Raw genomic sequence first — 21,040 nt, 5'->3', positions numbered from 1 at the left:
CTACCGGACCCAGAAACAAGTCAGATGCTGTCTCTCAAAAGGACCATTATCATTTGCAGAAGAGGAAATAGTGAAGATTTTCCAGCTGGGGCTTGCTGGAAGCTCCATGCACATGCCTGTCTCAGGCAACTGAGGATGTGCTGGGACACAAGGCTCCATTGGCAGACTATCTTGCATTGCAGCCTGAATTGCTCTGGGACCCATTCAAAACTGGCAGAATTCTGGGTTATTCAGCAAACAGCTCAAGAAGACATGAATGGGTGTGTGTGGCCTCTGGTGGGGCAGCCAATCACTGAGGAAGAAGAGAAGAGTTCCCGGGGACAGCTAGCAGCCTCCGACATAAGGAGTGACTAAGAAGGAGGCTGCCGGAGAGAATGGTGGATGCCGAGGACGTCCAGGCTGGAGGACAGCATGACTGCCACGCGCCGGTCCTACATACGGGGAAACCAGGAGCCCCGACGGGTGGCGTGCGGTTGAGTCAGGACCCCACCGTGAGAGAGCTGGGACCAGGAGTCCTTTCCCTCGTCTCGTTCTGTCTCTGAGAATATCATGCGGGAAATCTCGGGTGGCGACGGGTGTTTACTCTGAATTCATGGCTGCCGAGCCATCTGTGAAGTGTCGCTGGGGATGCAGAGGTGAGGGGTGCTAGTGGAGTTCACTAGTCAGGAAGTGGAGTGCACTCCAGGCAATGGGTGCCCCCGAGCTTACACTGTTAGCTGGGTGCGGTGGTGTGCGCCGGTAGTCCCCGCCACTCGGAGGCTGAAGCGGGAGAGCAGCTTGGGCAACATAGTGAGATCCTGTGCCCCAAAAAAGAAAAAATAAAGAAGGTCCTCTCTGACATTCTCTGACTGTCCTTGGGAGGACAGTAAGGGCTGCTGAAGGTCATATTTTCTTCGGTTTGTTGGTTTCTTACTGCCAAAGTTACAAACTTGATGACCCAGGTCACTCCAGCATATCTCCAAAGACCCATCTGGTCCTTCTCTAGCAACCTGGGCTCACATTGCTTGAGGGCCTCAGTTTTCTCATCTCTGAAATGGAGCTGATGACATTAACAGCTGCCATTCATTGAGGACTAACTGTACTAGGAAATTTACATTTCAAACCCTAAAAAACATGGATTTCTGTTTCATTGATGAAACAAAGACTCAGAATTCAAGTATCCATGGTAGGAGTAGTAGATTGTACTATCAGTCTTCCCAACAGCATTACACAGCTAGCCCTTAATATGAAACTTCAGTTCCTCCCACTGTGGGTGGAGTTTATTCCCTGCCCCATCATGCCTGGTTTTTCCAGGTGACCTTCTTGGGTTAGTGGAATATTAGTGACAAGGGCAGAAGTTTTTGTTTTTGTTTTTGATTTAAACTGGGGATTGAACCCAGAGGTGCTTAACTGCTGAGCCACATCCCCAGCCCTTTTTATTTTTTATTTGGAGACAGGGTCTTGCTAAGTTGCTTAAGGCCTCCCTCAGTTGCTGAGGCTGGTGTTGAACTTGAGATCCTCCTGCCTCAGCCTCCTGAGTCACTAGGATGACAGGCGTGTGCTACCACACCCAGTGGGCAGAGGTTTTAAATGTGCTGTGTGGCTCCGGCATGGGTACCCCAGCAACCATCAGGTGGGGAGCATGCCCCTGGGTAGTTGCTGCCCTTTTATTCTGGATGCTGGAATGAAACAAGTGGAACAGGACTGAGCACAGCCACCCCGCAGCCTGTGGCTCAACAGCTGAGGACAGCCCATGGTAGCGGAGCCACAGCTGACCTGCATTTGCTGTAAGTCAGCAAGTCTGTTGGGGGATGTTTTGTTACCAAGCAGAATTGTAGCAGTAGCTGACTAATACAGTGACAGAACTGGGCTAGGAAGTCAGATGTGTTTGCAGCCGAAGTCCTGGCTATTTCCTTTTAGCCTGGATTGGAGGGAAACCCAGGTGAGATGATGCAGTAAAATGCCAAGCATCAGACTAAAAAAGATGCAAGAACAAATGCCAGTTGTTAATCCTATTCAGTGTTGCATTTTTAAAATTTGGTTAGTGACAGAGAAATTGCAGGGTTATTGAGGACATTTCGTTGTTATAGGGTCTGGGCTTCTAAGAGAGACAGTCATTAGACAAGGATAAATCTCTTCAATAATAAGCAGGGTGTCTCAAGAGTGTCTGGTATTTCAAAACTTATATTTTCCCATCTGTGATTGCATTAAACCAATCGATGACTAGTGAGACAGAAAGTATTCTCATTTTGTAGCTGAGTAAGGAGTCAGAGAGGCTAACCGCTTTGCCCAGCGTCACACAGCTGAGGCGTTGAATGCAGTCCTCCTGGTTTCCGGTCCAAGTCAGTTTATGAGAGCCGGTTTATGCCCCGCCCCTCACCCTGACTCACTCCCAGCAGCCGGGGCACCCGGCAGGTGAAGTCTGCTCAGGAAGGGCAGGACAGGGTGCAAGGAGCGCGGGCGGCAACGTGCGGAGGCACAGGCTTGGGCAGGGCCCGAACGCCTTTGTTCCAGGGGTTAGGATCTAACCAGGGAGGCTCCCCGGCTCCCCACCCGCTCGCCTCCTGGGCGCTCAGACACCTCGGCAGCACATTCCCTGGATGGCCACACCTGGCAGAGAAGGCAGCGAGTGGCAGGGCCCTGTGAAAAGGCTCCCAGCCCAGGGCCCAAAGGAAGCACCCGGGTCCAGCGGTAGGCAGCCCTTGGTTCGCCGGGGTGGAGAGCACCCCAGACGCACAGGGAGCGACTTCACCCGGGCCAGGACACCACCGGTTCAAGGCCCTTTCTTTCGGCTGTCCTGGAAACAGCTCCCTCACTCTGCAGTACCTTTGAACCCTGAACTGGAATGCAGAGTCTGAGGTGCTCCAGGGTCACAGAGCGCAGGGACACAGCCTTCCAGGTTCAACAGCAGCTCTGTGCACTGAAAACACGCTCACGCGTGGGTTTCTTATTTTTTTTGGTGAAGTCATGGTACAGGTGACACTAGGACCTACTGTGCCCTGGAACGACATCATGTAGTGCCTCCCACACAAGATCCTGTTCTAAACACCTTGCAAGCATTAATTCATTTAATCCCCACAAGTTTTCACACTTTGATGTAGGTATTATTCCTCATTTTACAGATGAAAAAACCGAGAACCAGAGAAGTTAAGGAACATGCTCAAGGACACACAGCCAGTGTGTATGGTAGATTTCGGGTCAGAAACCGGCAGCCTGTTAGCCTCCTTGATCCTTTTGCTTCTCCCAATGCTTTACATGGCGTCTCTGCCTGAGTTGTGACAATGTCAGTGTCGGTTGGGGGGACACTGCTTTTGACACTCAGCACGCTGTTTGACTTTGTGTTTTGTTGTCTGAACCCAGCTAGACTGCAACCCACTGAGGCAGGTCTGTGGCTTGGAATTAACGTGGCACCTCCCGCCACCCCACCTACTACAGAAACTGGTACACTGGGTGCTCCCCCACTGTTGGGGGACTGCTGAGTGAGGAGAGGGAGGCGCTGTGAACCCCACCTTACATTCCCAAAGTGGGGGCTCAGAGCCTGACCTGGCTGAGGACGCACAGCTGTGAGGCAGAGTCAGCACGAGCCCACACCTTCCGCTCCAGGCTCACGCCGGCTACGAGTCACAGTGTCACTCGTTCTTGGTGGCAACTGCATTCGATGACTCACAGAATCACTATAATTCATGTAACTGACTGCCAATTAGTTTTGACAAGTTTTCACTCTTGCAGCAACTATAATAAAAGTCTTTCTATACACGTTTCCTTAGAGCAAACCTCTGAGGTTGCTGGGTCTGCCTGTTTTCAGCTGGCATACTATCAGGTCACCGTCGAAACAGCTGGTGCCCGTCCTCCACCTGCGTCCCCTACAGCGGGAGGGCACCTGTTCTCCGTTCACCGGTAGAGCTCCCCCAGCACTGGAAGAACTGTCGGAGGCTGCTGGACGCTTCCCAACGATGTCCGAACCACACAGGGTTGCTCCTGACCAAACTAGCTTCTCAATAGGGATCAAAAGTGTTTTGATTTTGGAGACTTTTGAAATGATCTCTGCAGCTCATCCCCTAGGGAATTAGGTTTGGTTTCCCCAAGTGCAGTAAGCCGGTGCGGACCCGTGTGGCCAGGCCTGACCAGGGGTCACACGGAGAGGAAGGAGCAGGGCGGTGACGCTGCACCCAGAAGTGTGCCCTCCTGTCACTCACCAGGAAATGAGCTGCCACCTCGGCCCGAAGGGGGGCTTCTTTCCTGTCGTTCCCTAAATAAAAGCCATAACCAGGGGCTGGGGTTGCGGCTCAGTGGTAGAGGACTTGCCTAGCGTGTGTGAGGCACTGGGTTCGATTCTCAGCACCACATGTAAATAAACAAAATAAATATTAAAAAAAAAAAGTCATAACCAGCTTTGAAAGAACTTCTCATCCAGCAGAGCAGAGAAACAGAGAGAGGGCTGGAAGGGTTGATGAGACTCTCTTATCCACCCCAGAGTTCATCGGATGAGGAAACTGAGTCCCAGAGGCACCGAGTGACTAGTTCAAGGTCGCACAGAACGGCAGAAAAGCAGTGACAGAATCCAGGCCACACCAGGTATCCCACTTGTAGCTGCGAGTTCTTTAGATTCCAGCAGGGCAGAGCACAGCTGTGGCCTCCCCTGACAGGCCTTAAGTCTGTCTTCCTTCCATCCCAGGGGCTTTTGAAAATGACCAGGAAGTCGGGCTCTCTTGAAAGGGATACCTGAATCAAACGGTGGACTCTCGGCATTATGGCCTTGTGTGCTCTGTCCACTGCCTTGGACTCACTCCCCTGCTGAACTGCGCCAATTCCTCTTTATCCTTCAAGACCCGAAAGTAGTACTACCTTCTGTGGAAACAGTCCCTGACTCCTCGGGCAGCTGGCTCTTCCTGCTATGTTCCCGGCCCTGTCTTGAACCAGCACTCAGCACTCTGTGGTGCGGCAGGGTCTTCTCTGTGAGTGACAGTTCCTTAAATGAGCAGATGTGTCGAATCCATCTTTGCAAACCCAGCACACAGCTGAAGCCACAGAGACGGATTTTGGAGCACTAAGTCCACCAGGGAGGGGGCTGACCCTCCTGCCCTGACTCCTAGCTCACAGCGTGCACTCAAGAGGGATTCGTCAGGCAGGCAGGATGGCCCACACCTATTATCTCAGTGACTTGGGAGGCTGAAGCAGGAGGATCACATGTTGGAGGCCAGCCTGTGAAACTTAGTAAGACCCTGTCTCGAAATTTAAAAATCAAAAGGGCTGGGGGTGTAGCTCAATAGTAGAGGACCCTGAGGTTCAATGCCTACTGCTGAAAACTAAACAAAAAACTTCTGCAGAGTTGCTGAAGGAACGCGAACAGGAAGTTTTGCAGGGTGAGGAGACTCTAATCCTGGAGGCACTGAACTTTCAACACACACCAGCTGGAAGTGCCAAGCAGGTCAGGCTGACAAGTGAGTGGGATCTAAAAGGCTCAGGAAATGCTCACCTGTGTGGCGGCCTCCCTCCAGGGCCACAGAGCAAGATGACCCCACACACGGGAACTTTGTAACTGCCCTTCAGCCTTACTCCAGTGAGGCCTATCTTCTTTGCCAGGGGGACAACTCCCAAGTGCAGGTGACCCAGACCTCAGGATCATAAGACACAAGAAAGGAGTGAGGCAGGCTGAGACACACACACACACACGCACACACACGCACACACACGCACAGGACTTAGGTGAAAAAATGGGAGTAACTACTGCCATGAAATATCATGTACACACACATGGGATGGGGGGGCAGCTCCAAACTGTAATCAAAGTGACTTGGGAGACTGAGGCAGGAGGATCCCAAGTTTGAGGCCAGCCTCAGCAACTTAGTGAGACCCTGTCTCAAAATAAAAATCAAAAGGGCCTGCAGATGTAGCTCAGAGGTAGGGTACCACTGGGTTCAATCCAAGAAAGAAGGAAGGATGGGAGGGAGAAAGGAAAGAAAGAAGAAAAGAGAAAGGCGGACTGTCTTTCATAGGGTGGTCTGTGGGGCTGCGGGCTTCCTCAGGGATATTCGAAAGTAACACACAAAACACTGAAGGCGGGATTTCATTCTCTCCGGTTTACTTTAATTTGCTTGTTTACACACAAGACCTGTGCGTACATAACAGTGGCAAGAGCCATTCTCTAAATACAATCTGGTACCCAGACTCTGACAGATGCACGTGGAAACAAGGCATCAGGGGACAGACCTGCAGACAGGCACAATAAGCGTGGCGGAGCTCTGCCATCACAGACGCCCGAAGCCTCTTGTTCAGCACCTGGGGACGCTTCTCAGAAGATATGAGATGCTCAACCCGAGACCCAGACTCTAGGTGGCCCCCAAAAGATGTCAGCTCCTCCGCCTTCTCTAGAGGAACCAGAACACTCCAAAGGCTGTCAAGGAAAAGGAGGATGGAGAGTCTCAACTGCTAAGCAGATGCTCAGCACTTTATGGGCACCGTCTCCGCCTTCCCGATGGGGAAGACGAGGCTTGCCCACAGCACAGCTCCTGCGGGGGTGCCAGGATCTGAGCCCACATCATGTTGCCTGAGCCCAGACCCTCATTTTAACATGGTGTGTCACACAGAGTCACACAGAGAGAGCGCATGCTCCTGAGGAAAAGGCAAGGGTGCGAGGGCCCGGCGCGGCTCAGAGGCACGGCGCTGGCCTGGCTCGTGCGAGGCTCTGGGTTCCACCTGGCACCACAGAGGAGACAAAAGCACTAAGAATGAATAAATGGTGGAGGCTGGATGCACATGGCAGGCCGGGTAGGGGACAGTCCCCTGTAGTTAATGTAGTGTCATGCCTGCACCGGACCTCGTGAGGAGGACGCCTGGAGATTACGACCTCGTGAAAGAAAGGAACTTCTGGAGTCACCTCTGCCTGCTCCCCTTTGGTGCTGAACACGAAACTTAGGAAAGACTTTGGCCCGCTCACACGCGCCCGCCGACCTCAGGCCCACCCACCCCTGGCTTATGGATGGAAACCGGAGGGTAAAACGTCTTCTCTGGCAGACCCATCCAGCCGAAGCACCACAGTGACACCTCACTGTGCATTTCTTCCCCTCTGGGGACAAAATCGTACGTCTCACATTTTGATCAAGAAAACTGACCCACAGCAAAATGGGATATGAAATACGTCTTTTAAATATCTTTATATAAATAGACTTACCCTGAAGATCGACCAAGCTCCTTACCGCCTGAGTCGAGCTAAGCCAGGGGAGCGCTTACCGCATAATGCTATTATCTGGCGCCACTGGGGGGGGGCGCGGAAGCTGCCCCAGGCCATCATCAGGCCACGGACCAAAAGGCAGGGGCTTGCTGTGAAAGGCCTGAGGAGACCGCGGGAAGAGGACATCTTATCAGTGTGGACCTGTGCCCTGTGAGATGGGGTGACCTGTTTCCTGACCCTTGCCAGCACTCTCACAGTGAAGGCCACAGAATGACAAGGCCGGAGGCAGGGAAGAGGGAAGAGGTCGGCTGATCCAAGGCCCCTGGAACGGGCCCAGGTTTTGTGTCCCGTTGATGGTGCAAGAAGAGGAGGTGGGGCCAATGTCAGGCCACCAGGGACAGAGGTGTCTCCGCAAACAGCCTGGCTTCTAGCCGGCTGAGGGGGAGTCTTACTTCACTTTTGAATCATCATGATCTTATCCAAAGGTGAAATGCCCCGGGCACGGCACAGGGACCAATGCTCTATCGCATGACCCTGAAGCGCTCGTCAGTCTACACCTGACACGCGGTCAGGAAGGTTTCAGTACAAACACGCGTTCTGCAAAACTCTTCTGACTCAGCTTAAAATTCATCAGATTATTAAAATGCCAGCTTTCCGGTTTTATTCTTAACAGAGGAAACAACACCACGAGGTGGAATTTAATACTCTCAAGCCAAGAATTTGGTTTATAAAATGTAAATTAGTGTTCTAAAAAGACCCCTCAAAACAATCCACACGTGCCAAAACCACGGCACTGAACTGTGAGATATTTTCAGGAATTTTGTTGACAAAGACTACTTGTCATAGTTGTTATTAAAAACTATTAAGTGTTCACTCAAAATAGAAGAGAAAAAAAAGATAACCATATTGCTCCAAAAACCAACGTATAACATGAGACCATGGACAGAAAATGATCACTGTTCGTTACATAAAAATCACCGACACTCAGTGGCGGAGGCACCGTGTTTGAAGGGACTGGCTTTGGGGGCTGATCAAGCCAGGTGCAATATTCAACATTCCAAGGAGGAAACCAACAGCTATAACTGGAGTGTATTTCAGGTATTGGGGTGTTTTATGAAGCACCCTGCTGGAAGAAAATGCTTGCACAAAATCAACAGGGAGAGACACTGTCGAAACAACAGCTCTTACAGCCGCTCAAGTGGAGGGACGGTTTGGCTCTGGAGGCTGGAGCTCCGGCCTCCCCGTGAACCACGCCAGGGAGGCCATCCTGATCCTATCTTTTCACTGGGCCTTAGCTGTCCCCTCAGGGACAAAAGGGGTGTTTCAGATTAAAGTCAAGTCTTTCCAGGGGTGAAAAGTGTCTGTGACACAGGCAAGGTCACTAAGAAGAGTCTGAGGACTAAACTCGCTCCCCGGACCCGTCCACCTCCCCACCCCCAACTGCCTGGAAGCATCCTGCCTGAAGTGGGGTCCAGAATTCAGCCCATAACTAAACAGAGTAAGTGGAAAGTACACCACCCACTGTCCTGCCGTCCCCACCTCTGTTTCTCTTCTACTTCTTGTAACTGTCTTGCTTCAATATCAAGCTAGAGCTCTGGGGAGGAAGTCCAGGGGAGAAGGATTTCAGGTACCAAAACCCATACGTCCCATACCAGCCCAGCAAACCAAACAAGGTGCCAAACACTTTCTGGGACAAGTCATGGAAATAAATGGCCGTGCACAGAAACATCCACACCCAGACGAAGGTCAAGAAGCCTAGGGCGACCACCAGGGCGGTGATGGCTGTGTGGAGGCAGTGGCTTCGGTCTGTCTTCACCTCATGCAGCACGGCCATCTCCTCCACGATCATGAGGGCACAGAAGGTCAGCAGGAAGGAGTGGCCTGAGATGTCAAAGCCGTGCCAGAAGCCGCCTTCCCTGTGGCACTGCTGCTTGCTCCGGTGCTCCTCTCGGACCCCCTCCAGGGCCGGCGACTGGTAGCAGCTGCCCGTGTAGTGCTCGATGTTGGAGAAGAGCGACGTGCAGACGTACCAGATGGCCGTGCCCACGAGCAGGGTGCTCAGTCGCCGCAGGACCAGGCCAGCCCTGCCTGTCAGGTGGTAGTTGGTGAGGGCAATGAAAGGCAGGAGGAGACAGAACGTCCAGGCCCAGGCCACTTTGACAAAATACCTGACGGAGGAGGAAAGTGGAAATGAAGAAGGGACATGGCGGGAGGAAGCAGTCATGGCATCTGCGCTCCCAAGGGAGGGTGAGCGAGAACACGTGATCAAAGCCTCCGACCCTAACAGCTCTCACGCTTCCAGTGCTTCCCAAGTGCCTCCCTCACCAAGGACCTTTCACTACTGAAGCCTTAACTCTGTGAGATAGGTATTATTAGAGGCTCCATTTTACAGTTAAAGAAACTGAGGCACAGGGAAGTGTCATTCCAAAGTGGAGGTTGGAAATCAGGCATGGTGGTGCACACCTGTAATCCCAGCAACTTGGGAGGCTGTCACAGGAGGATTGCAAGTTTGAGGCCAGCCTTGGCAACTTAGCGAGGCTCTGTCTCAAGAAACACAAAATTTTTTTAAAAAGGGCTGGGATATAGCTCAGTGGTAGAGCACCCCTGAATCCAACTCCTAGTACCACATGGTGGAGGTTGTAACTGGTAAAGTGGGGTCTGAGCTGCTTATAGCAGCACATGCCTATAATCCAAGCTACTCAGGAGTCTGAGGAAGAAGGATTTCAGTTCAAGGCCAGCACGGACAACACGCTGAGACCCTGTCTTTAAAAAAAAAAAAGAAGAAGAAGAAGAATAGGGCTGGGTATATAGTAGAATGCTTGCCTAGAATATTTGATGCCATGGGTTTGAACCCCAATACAACTAAGAAAAGAAAAAAAAAACAAGATTTGAGGTCCGTGGTCTTAGCATTATGTTATTTGCTCATGAAAGCAATAATAACTGAGCATCTATCAAATGCCAGGAGCCTTCACACCCATTCACTCTCTTTCCTTTCTCCCCCATCCCCATGGTGCTGGGTCAAACCCAGGTTCTCGCACAAGCCAGGCAAGTGTTCTACCACAAAGCTTCACCCCCAGCCTCCACATTCACTTTCTATGGAAGACTCACAATCACCCTGGGAGGAAGACGTCATTTGTCTCACTTTATGAACCAAAGAGTACAACTGAAACCACACTGCCAGCCTCAAAGCCCATGCTTCCCTACCACACCACTGTTCCTTCCTGCACTGCAGAAAAAGTCCTGGAACAAAGAGCTTTACTTCAAGCTAGTACACCTGGGGTCCAATCCTGACTGACCTAACTTGTTACTACACCTTTCTAAGCCTCAGTTTCCTTGGCTGTTAAGCAGAGCTGAGGGCACCAAATGGCTTTCAAGACTGCTTCCAGATCCAATGATTCAACACTAGCTCTCCTTGCTTGGAACACTAATTCCAAGCAGTGTCTTGGAACGAGACACGAGAATCCATGGCTACCCCCAAACAACAGGGACTCCTGTGCCAGGCTGCTTGGCTCCCAGCTCACTGGGGCCAGATAAAGCAACAGCTGCCTTGTCTGGCTCCCCTGTGCCCACGAAAGGTGACTGACCTGGGGACCAGCTGCAGGAGACACACGAATGAGACTGGAGGCTACTACCACTCTCACAATCTATTCTTAGCCCAGCCACCAAGAATGGGTGAGGGCGGAAGGTGGACCAAGGACAGAATGCCTCTTTCCTAGTCCCAGTGGTTTCTCAGACACACCAGGGCCTGTCACTAAAATCTTCACTGGCACTGATAAGGAGGGACTCACTCACCAGAGCCAAGACCTGTCAGGCATTTGAAGTTGCCTGGGAAAGAAACCAGGGTTGGAAGGGGACAAAGTTGGGCTGAGTCTCAGGGGATGCTGGAGACAATCCTGAAGGATTAGGCTCACGTTAAGGGGTGCATTTCATCTTTCACTTTCCTTTTATTACTCCACGTTTTTGTGCAATAAACTTACATTCTTGTGGTCTTTTTTTAAAAGTAAAGAAGTGGGTGGGTGGAGTTAAGGAGATGTCCCCAACAGCCCAGCTGGGACAGCTTTCTGGGCCACTGGCCATCCACTCTGGGTGGCTGAGAAGGTCCAAGGAGATCCAGGAGAAAGGTCATAGACCAGATAGTCACTTTCCTCCGCCAGGATCTGGGCGTGGGAATTCTGTCGCAGACTGGGGAGAGGTTCTCAAAGGTCGGGGGTGGGGGGGGCGTCTTTAAAACAACGGTGACAGGTTTGGTGACAGGAGAGATCTGACACAGGGTGGAGGCACAGGGTCTGACATACAGGCAGGCAGTGGAAAGCTCCTAAACTCCAAGAGGAGGTGGGGGCGACAGCGACAGGTGCTGGCCCGTCGCCCCATCCCACCCCGCACCCCGACATGCACACGGTCACACTCACCCCTGGCGTCCCTGCCTGCCCGTCAGACTCGGGCTGTCTATCTGAATCTGCAAACACGAAACGCTAGCGACACTGGCTGACTATTCCGGGGTCCCTGAGTCGCGACACGCGCGCGGTGCTGCTGTCACGACCGAAGGTCTTCGCTTCCCACGACCGGTCCGCCCGGCAGGCGGCCGACGGCGCGCCCAGGAGGACCCGGGGTGCACTCACACGTTGAGGACGTTGCGCTTGTTGCTAAGGAAACTCTCGGGCAGCGGGGAGAGCTCCTTGACGAGGGAGCCCGCCAGCATGGAGGCCACCAGCGCCCACGGCAGGTAGCGCCGTACCGCCGCCCGCACCAGCGTCCCGCGGAGGAACCACGCGCAGCGCTCCAGGTGCTCCATGCCGGACCTCGTCGGCCACCGTCCGCTTCTCGGTGCCCTCTCGGCCACCGTCTCGCCCTTCGCCAGGGCCGGCGCGGCCACCTCCTTTCGAGCGCATGCGCGCCACCCGCGGGTTCCACCCCTGGAGGAGCCCGCGCGCTCCCTCTGGTGGCTACTGGCGGCCTCTGCAGTGTGTGGTATGCCGTGCCGCGCGCCCTGCAGCTCCTTGTCCCCCACCTCCCGCCTCCAGGCGACGCGTTGCAGGAGCTGCAGGCTGCGCTTGCCCTGGTCTGAGAAAAAGCGCCTGTGAAAGTATTTGATGGAGGTTGGGGTAGAACAGAGAGCCCAGTAGGAACTGGAGCGGTGGCCACAGCATCATTTAGTGTCTCTTGGAGGCTTGGAGACCTCTCCTCCCTCCAAGCCTTAATTTTTTGATCTGTCCCAGGGAGGAGAGAAGATCTGTCTTTTCCTAAGACTCGTTTATGAACTCAGGGGTTCTTTTTTTGGTGGTCCAGGTATGGCGACATGAAATGACACTTCACTGAAAAGGAAATACACAACATAATTACTACATTTGAAATTTAAGTTACTAAATATATTTTCATTTAAAATAGCTGTGTGTACAGAGGGATAATACTGGATGGTGAGAGTTAATGGAGATCACAGGAGGTTTTGGAGACTTGGTCACTCAGTCCCCTGTCAAGCTGGTGTCTATGAAAGAGTTTCCCAATCTGGAGTCCTTCTCTGGTCACTGTATTAGTCGTCTGTGACAGCCATAAAAATTACCATAAATGTGTTGGTTTAAAACAACAGAAATTTGTTCTCTCACAGGGCTGGTTCCTCCTGGAGGCAGTGGGACAGAACCCCCTTGCCTCTCTCCTGGCTGCTGGTGACGTGGCAAACCTTGGCATTCCTCAGCTTCTGACTGCATCACTACTGTCTTGGCCTCCACCTTTGTGATCAGGTCTCCTTTCTCGTCATTGGTGAGTCAGTTATATTGCTCCCTTCAAAGAAAACATTTCTATTGAAATATTATCACTGTTAGCTGGGCATGGTGGCATATACCTGTATTCCTAGTGACTCAGGAGGCTGAAGCAGGAGGATCATGTGTTCAAAGCCAGCCTCAGCAACTTAGGAAGGCCCTGAGAAACTCAGTGAGACCCTGTTTCTAAATAAAATACAAAAAGGGTTGGAGATGTGGCTCAGTCGTTGAGTGCCCCTGGGTTCAATCCCAAAAAAAAAAAAAGAAAAAGAAAAGAAAAAATGAAATATCATCATTACTAAAAGACTAAAATAATCTCTTGTCCATATGCCAAGGACAGCTACCACAATTTGTGAAATAATGTCTGGTTTATATCTATCACAGATCGATGGTTAAAGTATCTCATATAGAGAATCAATAATTAATGAAACTAAAAGTAATAATTCCTTAAAACCATCTTAAGATGATCTTCATGTCTGTAAATTGCATTTATCTGGCTGGAGTTCTTATGTGGCAAGATGTTTCTGGCCCTTCAAATAGCTAGGTTTAAAAAAGAAGATACAGGGATAATTATACCAGTTTGACTTTTTGTTATTTGTGAAGGCGGCTTTTAATAGAATCTGAAGCCATCTCCGTCTCCTTAAGGTTGGCAGGTGCTCACTTACCATTACTTTCAGTAGCTTACACCTCAGTGGGTAAAATAAAGGAGGCTGGGTTTGTTTTGAGTGGCAGCTCTGCCGTCTATTAGCTGGGTGGTTCCCCAAGTGGAAATCCAGATGCTGATCCCCTGACTCAATGGGGGAAGAGTGCTGGGTGAACAGAAAGGCTAGACAGCACCCAGAGGGACTATCAAAAACGTACTGAAAGTTTGGGGATTTGTATTTCTAAAGAAAGGAAATGGGCCGGGGAGACAGCTCAGTCGGTAGAGTGCTTACCTTGCAAGCACAAGGCCCTGGGTTTGATCCCCAGCACCGCAAAAAAAAAAAAAAAAAAAGAAAGGAAATGGGTTTATTTCACTGGAAACAATGCAGCTTCCTTCCTGAAGATTGTTGAAGACAGGTCTAAACTTGGTCCTAAAGAATTGTCCAAGGCCTCTAGAGCAGTTTTCATACATATTTTAAAAATTCAACCCCCATTAGAAAATATATATATATGTTTTGAGTCCAGTGATAATCCCTTAGAGAGTTAGTTCGTATAGGCCTGAGAGAGCTGGGTGTTAAATTTTCAGAACTTTTGCCAAATAATTGTTAAGCACAGCCATATAAAGAATTTTATTATATAAACTAACAAACTCAAAATAAATATCCAAACCCCATCACTTCCTAGTTATTTTGTTATATTATTATTACCTATGTTTTGTTTATTTTGCAGTACTGGGGATTGAACCCAAGGGTGCTTAACCACTGAGCTTCATCCCAGTTTTTTTCTTTTTCTTTGTTGCTTCCTCCTCCTCCTCCTCCTTCTTAATTTTGAGACTGGGTCTTGCTAAGTTGTCAGGTTGGCCTTGAACTAATCCTTCTGCTTCAACCACCTGAGCAGCTGGGATTATAAGCGTGCACCACCACACCTGGCTATGTTCTTGAGATTGCTTACATTTGTTTTAACTGTATGGCATGCTCCTGTATAACTCTTCCCCTCTGTGGTGTCACATTGGTGGGAGTATTTACACTAAGGAAATTGACAAGCCCACAAATTAAGGCTTTAATGCATACAATTATTGTTTACATTGGGTTGCAACTCCATTTGTCAAAACATGGTTGAACTGAAACCATAGATACAAGAGTCCATCGAAAATCAATAAAAGCATTCCATGAAATCAATTAATTATATTTGCCACAGTATTATATATTCATTACCTATAAATCATGTGCTACATATTCTTTATATTGAGAAAAATTATTTTAAAAAACCTATGTATGTATCTACTTATACATGTTCCCCTAGAGAGCTAGTTATTAAATATTTACAGAGACCATTATTTGTGATCTAGTACACACATAAAAACATTCGCAGCATATAAATGATTACATGTGCTAATAGATATTTAGGTATAAGTATAGATAGAGCTTCATGACAGTTCATGACAGAATATGCCTCTGTCATGTGTAAAGCACTCTGATAATTTCTGCTCAATCATAAACTCAATTTAATTTTTTAGAAAGCTGGTCATGACTCACTGAATTGATTTTATATATTCATAGTATAATTTGAAAAACAGATTAGGAAATTTTAAGTCATTAGAGAATGATACCCTTTTCCTTCCCCACCAGAGGGAGATGGAAGACCACAAATACTGGGAATCTGCCCTACCTGAGACCTCAGTGATATCACCTAATTGTTGATTTTCATCCTTCATTCATCTATCCTACAAATACTTGTTAGAAGTATTGTCCAAATAAATGGAAAACTATCCCATGTTCATGGATTGGAACAATTAATATCATTGAAGTACTGATACTACTCAAAGTGATCTATAAATTCAATGTAATCCCTATCAAAATTCCAATGTCTTTTTTCACAGAAATAGAAAAAAATCCTAAAATCCATGTGGAACCATAAAAAAAAAAAAAAAACTAAATAGCCAAGGCAATCATGAGGCAAATGAACAAAGCCGGAGGCATCACCTACGTGATTTTAAACTATACAAAGTGGTAGTAGCTAAAATAGCACAGTACTGACATAAAAGTAGAACATTGACCAAAAGAACAGAATAGAGAGCACAGAAATGAACCCACATATGATCATCATCAGCAAAGGTACCAAGAAAACAGTGGAAAAGAACAACTTTTTCAATAATGATGCTGGGAAAACTGCAGTAGCATAAAATTGGACCCTTATAACAAAAATTGGACCCTATAAACACAAATCAACTCAAAATGGATTAAAAACAAACCTGAAACTGTAACACTCGTAGAAGAAAATAAAGGGCAAAACTATATGCCATTAGTCTGGGCAATGATTTTCAAGATTTGATCTTAATAATGCAAGCAACAAAAGCAAAAATAGCAAATGGGATTGCATCAAACTGAAAAGCTTCTGCACAGCAAAGTAAAGAGCAGAGTGAAGAAGTAACCTGCAGAATGGGAAAGAATATTTGTAAGCCACATATCTGATAAGGGGTCAATATATAAGGAACTCAACTCTACAGAAAGGAAATAGTCCAATCTGAAAATGGACGGTGGAACTGAATAAACATTTCTTCAAATGCAACATACACGTGTCCACAGGTACATGTAGAATACTCAACACCACCATTCACTGGGGAAAGGCAAATTATAACCACAAGGAGATAGTACCTCATACATGTCAGAATGACTGTCACCAAAAAGATAAGACATCAGTGTTGGTGTAAAGAAAAGGAATCCTTGTACAAAATTGGTAGTAATGTAAATTAGTAGAGCCATTATGGAAAAAGTTTGTTTATATTTTATTAAAATTAAAATTACCCTGGGTTGGGGTTGTGGCTCAGTGGTACAGTGCTTGCCTAGCACATGTGAGGCACTGGGCTCGAGTCTCAGCACCATGAAAATAAATAAAGGCATTGAGTCCATCTACAGCTAAAAAAATTTTTTTAGAATTAAAATTACCATGTGATTCAGTAATCCCCCTTGTATCCAGAATGTGAAATCAGTATAAGATGTTTGCTCTCCTGTGCTCCTTACATCATTATTCACAATAGCTGAGTTATGAACTCAACCTTAGTGTCCATGAAGGGATAGAAAAATGTGGCATATCTACACAGTGGAATATTATTTAGCCTTAAAAAAGAGATTTTTGGCCTATGTGACAACTTGGATGGAATTGGAGAACATTGTGCTAAATGAAATAAGCTAGGTGCAGAAAGACAAATCCCACAGGTTCTCACTTATGTGTGGAATCTGAAACAAGCAACCAAACTCAGAAGTAGAGAGTAGAATGGTGGTTAGCAAAGGTTGAGTTTGGGGGAAATGGAGAAGATGGTTGAAGAGTAACAAGCCTCAACTAGATAGGAGGAAGAAGGATTTTCTTTTTTTGGTATCTATTCCACAACATCAGAATGTAGTAGATAGTAGTGTATTACACATCTCAAAATTGCTGATTGTGGGGAAGAGCTTTGTTATGGTTGTGGGCTAGTCACCTTTGCAGGGCCAAGGAACCAGGGACGCATCCTTAGACGCCGCGTCTTGTCCTTGGCTGTAGCTCCGCCGCTGCTCGATTGGTAGATTCATGTGGCCTTTTTAATGATTGAGTAATGATGGAAATGGATCCAAAATAAAAAGTGACTTCTCTACCAAAGCAGTAGAAGATTCTTCATATCACCTTCCAGTAGCTGAATTCAGTTTTGGGGAAGAAGCAAAACAAGTGAAATACAGAAAACTGAAGAAGAAGAAAATCTCATTTTGGAACTTCCTTGACTATTCCTTACCCCCTGTCTTTCTACTTTTTAAAATTTTGTTCTGAATTTATAAATATTGAAGACCAAAGAAATAGAATATACATTTAGGAGCTTTATACCAAGAAATTTGCCTTGAAAGCTGCTATTCCTAGAGGGAAAAGTATATCAAGTTCCTGTCTGTTTTTTTTTTTAACAAGATTTCATATATGTATAGATTTTAAAATTTAAGACAAATATAAATACATATCTGCACACTATTTTTAGCAGTTGTGTAAAAATAATGACATTTATGTTTTAAGGGCTTTGTTATGTGTTTATTTGCCACTGGAGTTGATTACTCAGATCTTTTATGGTGCTTTAATATTATATTTTTGATCTGTCACCTTGATGACATTACTTGCTCACACATGAGGCGACCTGTGTAGCTATGACCTTGTTATGAACAGTTCGCACTCGCTGTGCAAATGTCCATGTATTACCTATTTAAGCATCGTCATAGTGCCATTACTCAAGGAAGTTGAATGAGGTGAACATAGACATAGCTCTTTCCCCTTACCCCCCTTTTTAAATGTAACAAATACTTTTTATGTTCCCCTTCTCCCTTTCCCTCCCCCCTTCCCCCTTTTGGAAGCGAGTCAGGAACTAGGTAGTTTAGGATGAGCAATTAGAGGGACTCAGAAAGTGAGCCACATAGAGCCAGGCTTCATCACAAGTCGTGCTGCTGACCAGACTGCTTAAGCACCTTTTTAACAAGAAGACCTCATGAGAGAGCCAACTGGTAGTGTCAAGGAGTTCGGAAAACAGGACCACAGAGTTTCACTCTGGGATCCTGACCATGAGGTTGGATGCCTCACCTTGCTGAGAAGACACTGGACCTAAATGGCGCAGCATGACTTTGTTCCTGCTTGGCTAAATTTCTCAACACCACAGTCAGCTAAGTCACCTACATCCACCTTTGAAAAACACGGAGAGCACCTATCCCTAGGAGAAGGTAGATTTGGAGTGAGCCATCGCCGACACAATTCCTCTGATGGCTTTTTTAACAATGGGCCCCTACGAACTACAGGAGATTCCTGGTACCAGCCCTCCCTGTTCTGCCATGATTCTGTGGACTCTGGTGTCTCTAAGGGAGCATATGCTGGAATCACAGGGAACCTATCTGGTTGGCACAGCTCTTCCCGAGGTCATGATGGCATGAGCCAGCGTAGTGGAGGTGGCACAGGGAACCATCGACACTGGAATGGCAGCTTTCACTCCCGGAAAGGCTGTGCCTTTCAGGAAAAGCCACCTACAGAGATTAGGGAAGAAAAGAAAGAAGACAAGGTGGTAAGTTGCAGTTTGAAGAGGAAGACTTTCCTTCTTTGAATCCAGAAACTGGCAAACAGAATGAGCCATGTAGACCTATTGGGACCCCTTCTGGAGTGTGGGAAAATCCACCTAGTGCCAAGCAACCCTCCAAGATGCTAGTTATCAAAAAAGTTTCCAAAGAGGATCCTGCTGCTGCCTTCTCTGCTGCATTCACCTCACCAGGATCTCACCATGCAAATGGGAACAAATCGTCAACTATGGTTCCAAGTGTTTATAAGAACTTGGTTCCTAAGCCTGCACCACCTCCTTCCAAGCCCAATGCATGGAAATCTAGCAGAATGGAACACAAATCAGGATCCCTTTCCTCTAGCCGGGAGTCTGCATTTACCAATCCAATCTCTGTTACCAAACCAGTGGTACTGGCTGGTGGCACAGTTCTCAGCTCTCCCAAAGAGAGTCCCTCCAGCATTACCCCTCCAATTGAGATCAGCTCCTCTCCACTGACCAAGTTGACCCGCCGAACCACTGACAGAAAAAGTGAGTTCCTGAAGACTCTGAAGGATGACCGGAATGGAGACTTTACAGAGAACAGAGACTGCGACAAGCTGGAGGATTTGGAGGATAACAGCACACCTGAACCAAAGGAAAATGGGGAGGAAGGCTGGCTTCAGAACGGTCTTTCCCTGTGGTAGAAGAAGGGGGGGTCTGGTCACACTCTCTGGAAGCAGAGCACAGGTTATTGAAAGCAATGGGATGGCAGGAATATCCTGAAAATGATGAGAATTGCCTTTCTCTCACAGAGGAAGAGCTAAAAGAGTTCCACATGGAGACAGAGCAGCTGAGAAGAAATGGCTTTGGAAAGAATGGCTTCTTGCAGAGCCGCAGTTCCAGCCTGTTCTCCCCTTGGAGAAGCACTTGTAAAGCAGAGTTCGAGGACTCAGACACAGAAACGAGTAGCAGTGAAACATCAGATGATGATGCCTGGAAGTAGGCATATAAATGCTCACAGTTAATCTGACCCAGTAAACTCAGCTTGTGTGTTTAGGGAATATACAGAAGAAATCGTTCTTTTTTCCTTTTCCTTCTCTTAATGTTGTTGAATACTTCATGCACAAGGGAAATAATCATATCCCAAAGAAAGAGCAGTTGGCTTGTTTAGCTTTTGTTGTTGTTCTTCCCTGTTACCTGCTTAATAGAAGTTTGTGTGGTGGGATTTTTTTTAAATACACACACACAGTACATATGGGGCGATGCACAGGTGGGAGCTGGCAGTGCAGAGATGCAGAGAGGAGACACTTGTCTGCAGCAACAGCTTCTACTACCAGCCCTTGGGGCACTCACCCCCGTGCTCAAGCAATCATTGTCAATGACAAAGTGACTATTGAAGTTATAATTGTATTAAATTAATGCTAATAATTTGGATATTTTATTTTATTTTTGGCTGCTTGGGTAACTTTAGCCCTTAACAAAGCATATGTGGTTTTTGTTTGTTTGTTTTTGTTTTCTTTTTCCTTTTCGGGTACAGCTATAAAATATTTGGATCTAGGAAATGTTGTGTTATTCTTGCAGCCTTGATATTCAGGGTGGATTGTAAAATATAAATTTTTGTGAGATTTCAAAGATTAAGATTATTTTGATAACATTATTTACAGATTTAAAAGATGTGGTTATCACAAGTCCGTTGAGGGGAAAAACTACTGCATAAAATAACTAACTTGGAATAAATATTTTGCATCAGTTTAAAAAAATGCTGATTGTGCTATTTTCTCACCACAAAAAATGATAAATATTGAAGATGATGCATATGTTAATTAGGTTGATTGAATTATTCCACATTGTATTTATAAATCATAGCATCACTTGCACCCCATAAATATATACAACTATCATTTGTCAATGTATAATAAAATATTTAAAAAAATACCTGGTCTCTCACCTCAAGGAATTTAAAATCAAGTGAATATGATAATCATTAATTTATTCATTCAACTAACATTTATTAACTACTTACTGTGCGCTGATTAACCTAGATGTTGGGGCTTCTAATATTTTACACAGGTGAGTTTCCTTAATAATGGCAGATTCATCACCCTTTAAAAACACAGTTTTGGATCAGATGTGGTGGCACATGCCTGCAATCCCAGCTACTTGGGAAGCTGAGGCAGGAGGATGGTAAGTTTGAGATCAACTTGGACATCAGAAATGAGACTCTACCTCAAAAACAAACAAACAAACAAAACAAAACAAAAAAAACAAAAAAAAAAAACAAAACCCTGCCTCCCAGGTTTGAGGCAGAATGCCTACGAGCTGGACCATTTTATCAGACCAGAGAACAAGGGAGTGTGAGGACATAGAAGAAGGAAGTCATTTGCTTGAAGCTATCTTCTACCCAGAGCTCCCACATAAGCAAACCAAAACTCAATGTGGAAGCATTTGGAGATTACAGAATTTATT

The 21,040-nt window shown here is 47.2% G+C and overlaps 2 protein-coding genes across 2 annotated transcripts; one reads left to right on the top strand and one right to left on the bottom strand.

Annotated features, from left to right (window-relative positions):
* Positions 1-7,794: 7,794 nt before the first annotated feature.
* On the bottom strand, positions 7,795-12,014 carry Fitm2 (fat storage inducing transmembrane protein 2). The gene is made up of 2 exons (XM_047539759.1): positions 11,770-12,014; positions 7,795-9,318 (listed from the first exon to the last, which is right to left on the bottom strand). Exons 1-2 carry the CDS (start codon positions 11,940-11,942, stop codon positions 8,703-8,705), a joined length of 789 nt encoding a protein of 262 aa, XP_047395715.1. The 5' UTR covers positions 11,943-12,014; the 3' UTR covers positions 7,795-8,702.
* LOC124976801 (vasculin-like protein 1) lies at positions 11,415-20,497 on the top strand. Its single transcript, XM_047539758.1, is given in 5 exon segments — positions 11,415-11,933; positions 12,753-12,904; positions 15,174-18,602; positions 18,605-19,264; positions 19,267-20,497. Coding segments are annotated over 3 exon segments (1,416 nt in total). The 5' UTR covers positions 11,415-11,933; positions 12,753-12,904; positions 15,174-18,157; the 3' UTR covers positions 19,578-20,497.
* The last annotated feature ends 543 nt before the right edge of the window (positions 20,498-21,040 follow it).

This window comes from Sciurus carolinensis, chromosome 2 (assembly GCF_902686445.1).
Source record: "Sciurus carolinensis chromosome 2, mSciCar1.2, whole genome shotgun sequence".
Classification (NCBI taxonomy): Eukaryota; Metazoa; Chordata; class Mammalia; order Rodentia; family Sciuridae; genus Sciurus; species Sciurus carolinensis.
The sequence above is the reverse complement of the archived record's forward strand: the minus strand, read 5'-3'. Positions and strand labels throughout refer to the sequence as shown.

What these genes read in the sequence shown, in the direction of transcription:
- Fitm2 (XM_047539759.1), bottom strand. Translation starts at nt 11,942, where the DNA reads ATGGAGCACCTGGAGCGCTGCGCGTGGTTCCTCCGCGGGACGCTGGTG. An exon ending in AAGCGCAACGTCCTCAACGT is followed by an intron (nt 9,319 to 11,769) that starts GTGAGTGCACCC and finishes CTCCTCCGTCAG; the next exon opens with GTATTTTGTCAAAGTGGCCT.